Raw genomic sequence first — 2500 nt, 5'->3', positions numbered from 1 at the left:
TTTTCACTCTCACATTCCTTCATCCGGGGGCAACGTTATGTCATCATAAAGCTCGGCTGCACGCCGGCGTGCCAACAGACCTCTGGTGCTTTCATCGTATCTCAACTGGCAGCATTCCTGCACCAGGGCACGGCCCGAAGGGGGAGGGGTTTCTACATGTAGACCTGATGAGGCCACACCCACTCTGCTGTCTGCGCCTCAAACCAGCTGGGTCCACCGACAGGAGCCTGAGCCTGGTCCGCTTCATAGATACATGGGGGGGGGGGGGGGGGGGTCTGATAGTCCCTCCATGTATACCTTCTCAGACTGTCACTTTATCCACAGAGAGAGAGAGAGGCTCAGACCCAGGACCGCCCTCGTTCATGGGGCGTGTCCACTAGGCCACTGGCGTCAGATATTATGACCATGACAGATGAAACGTTGATTTCTCCTCTCACCTCTCTCCGTGTCTGTTCACCTCCAGGTGCAGAAGCAGGTCCACCCAAACCTCCTGGCCAAGGAGGACGCCCTGCAGCACATCGAGGAGCTGATCCTGCAGCTGCTCAACATGCTGTGTGTGGCCCAGCCTCGCTCCGTGCAGGACGTGGAGGTCATTCTCTCAGCTGCTCTACTTCACCTAAATCTATCTTCACATTTCTGCTCAACACTCAGAGAGCAACATGTCACATGACAGATTTCATCTGCAGTGGATTTTTCTCTCTTCAGGAACGCGTCCAGAAAACCTTCCCTCACCCGATAGATAAGTGGGCGATCGCCGACGCTCAGTCAGCCATCGAGAAACGCAAGAGGAGAAACCCGTTACTGCTCCCCGTGGACAAGATCCACCCTCTGCTGAAGGTAAGATCAGGTGCTGACAACATGTATGAAACCTTCAGATTAAGGTCTCTCTCAGATTTATGGCTTTAAAAACGAAGCTTTTAAAAACCTCCGACCAAAGTGAAGATGTGTGAATGGTCTGGACGTCAGTAACGTCAGTGTGTGGACACAGTGTGGACACAGTGTGGACACAGTGTGGACACAACACGTTACTGATTCGGCCTCATGTTCAAGGACACAGGAGAAGGACCACGTTAAGACCACGTTAAGGACGCTTATTTTATTATTTTAAGTGAGGTGCAGAGAAGGAAGCTTCCTGGGCATGTGGGGAAATACTGCCCCCTAGAGGTCTGGCATGTTAATGAATGTGCTTAAAGAAAGTATAAGTAAGGGGGCAGGATGTTTACAGAAACCCGTCTACGTGTGGACAAGGTCTCAGTCACGCTTCATGTCTCGCTCCACCAACAGGAGGTTCTGGGCTACAAAGTGGACTACCATGTCTCCCTGTACATCGTGGCCGTGCTCGAGTACATCTCAGCCGACATCCTCAAACTGGCGGGAAACTACGTGGGAAACATCCGGCACTACGAGATCAGCCAGCAGGACATCAAGGTGTCCATGTGTGCAGACAAGGTGAGGCGGATGACCTGTGAGTGACCTGATGACCTGTGATTAACCTGGTGACCTGTGATTAACCTGGTGACCTGTGATCAACCTGACTGATGACCTGTGATTAACCTGGTGACCTGTGATTAACCTGGTGACCTGTGATTAACCTGATGACCTGGTGACCTGTGATTATTCTGGTGACCTGTGATTAATCTGGTGACCTGTGATTAACCTGGTGACCTGTGATTAACCTGGTGACCTGTGATTAACCTGGTGACCTGTGATTAACCTGGTGACCTGTGATTATTCTGGTGACCTGTGATTAACCTGGTGACCTGTGATTATTCTGGTGACCTGTGATTAATATGGTGACCTGTGATTGACCTGATGACCTGTGATTGACCTGACTGATGACCTGTGATTAACCTGGTGACCTGTGATTAACCTGACTGATGACCTGTGATTAACCTGGTGACCTGTGATTAACCTGGTGACCTGTGATTAACCTGACTGATGACCTGTGATTAACCTGATGACCTGTGATTAACCTGACTGATGACCTGTGATTAACCTGGTGACCTGTGATTGACCTGACTGATGACCTGCTGACCTGTGATTGACCTGCTGACCTGTGATCAACCTGACTGATGACCTGTGATTAACCTGGTGACCTGTGATTAACCTGACTGATGACCTGTGATTAACCTGATGACCTGTGATTAACCTGACTGATGACCTGTGATTAACCTGATGACCTGTGATTAACCTGACTGATGACCTGTGATTAACCTGGTGACCTGTGATTAACCTGGTGACCTGTGATTAACCTGATGACCTGGTGACCTGTGATTAACCTGGTGACCTGTGATCAACCTGACTGATGACCTGTGATTAACCTGGTGACCTGTGATTATTCTGGTGACCTGTGATTAACCTGATGACCTGGTGACCTGTGATTAATCTGGTGACCTGTGATTAACCTGATGACCTGTGATTAACCTGATGACCTGTGATTAACCTGATGACCTGTGATTAACCTGGTGACCTGTGATTAACCTGATGACCTGTGATTAAC

General features: G+C 49.7%; 3 protein-coding genes across 3 annotated transcripts in view; 1 reads left to right on the top strand and 2 right to left on the bottom strand.

Moving 5' to 3' along the window:
- atl1 (atlastin GTPase 1) overlaps window positions 1-2500 on the bottom strand; it is a 170355-nt gene that overhangs the window by 78822 nt on the left and 89033 nt on the right. The window lies entirely within an intron of this gene.
- dmac2l (distal membrane arm assembly component 2 like) overlaps window positions 1-2500 on the bottom strand; it is a 105200-nt gene that overhangs the window by 22639 nt on the left and 80061 nt on the right. The gene's annotated exons all lie outside the window — the stretch shown is intronic.
- Window positions 1-2500, top strand: part of sos2 (son of sevenless homolog 2) — a 13725-nt gene that overhangs the window by 6669 nt on the left and 4556 nt on the right. Inside the window, exons 2-4 of the mRNA XM_079370488.1 lie at window positions 464-589; window positions 706-837; window positions 1285-1449. Of these exons, the coding sequence (XP_079226614.1) occupies window positions 464-589; window positions 706-837; window positions 1285-1449 (423 nt within the window). The remainder of the gene's footprint in view (window positions 1-463; window positions 590-705; window positions 838-1284; window positions 1450-2500) is intronic.

The sequence above is a fragment of the Symphodus melops genome, assembly GCF_947650265.1.
Source record: "Symphodus melops genome assembly, chromosome: 19".
NCBI lineage: Eukaryota > Metazoa > Chordata > Actinopteri > Labriformes > Labridae > Symphodus > Symphodus melops.
This window is presented reverse-complemented; position numbering and strand designations above follow the sequence as displayed.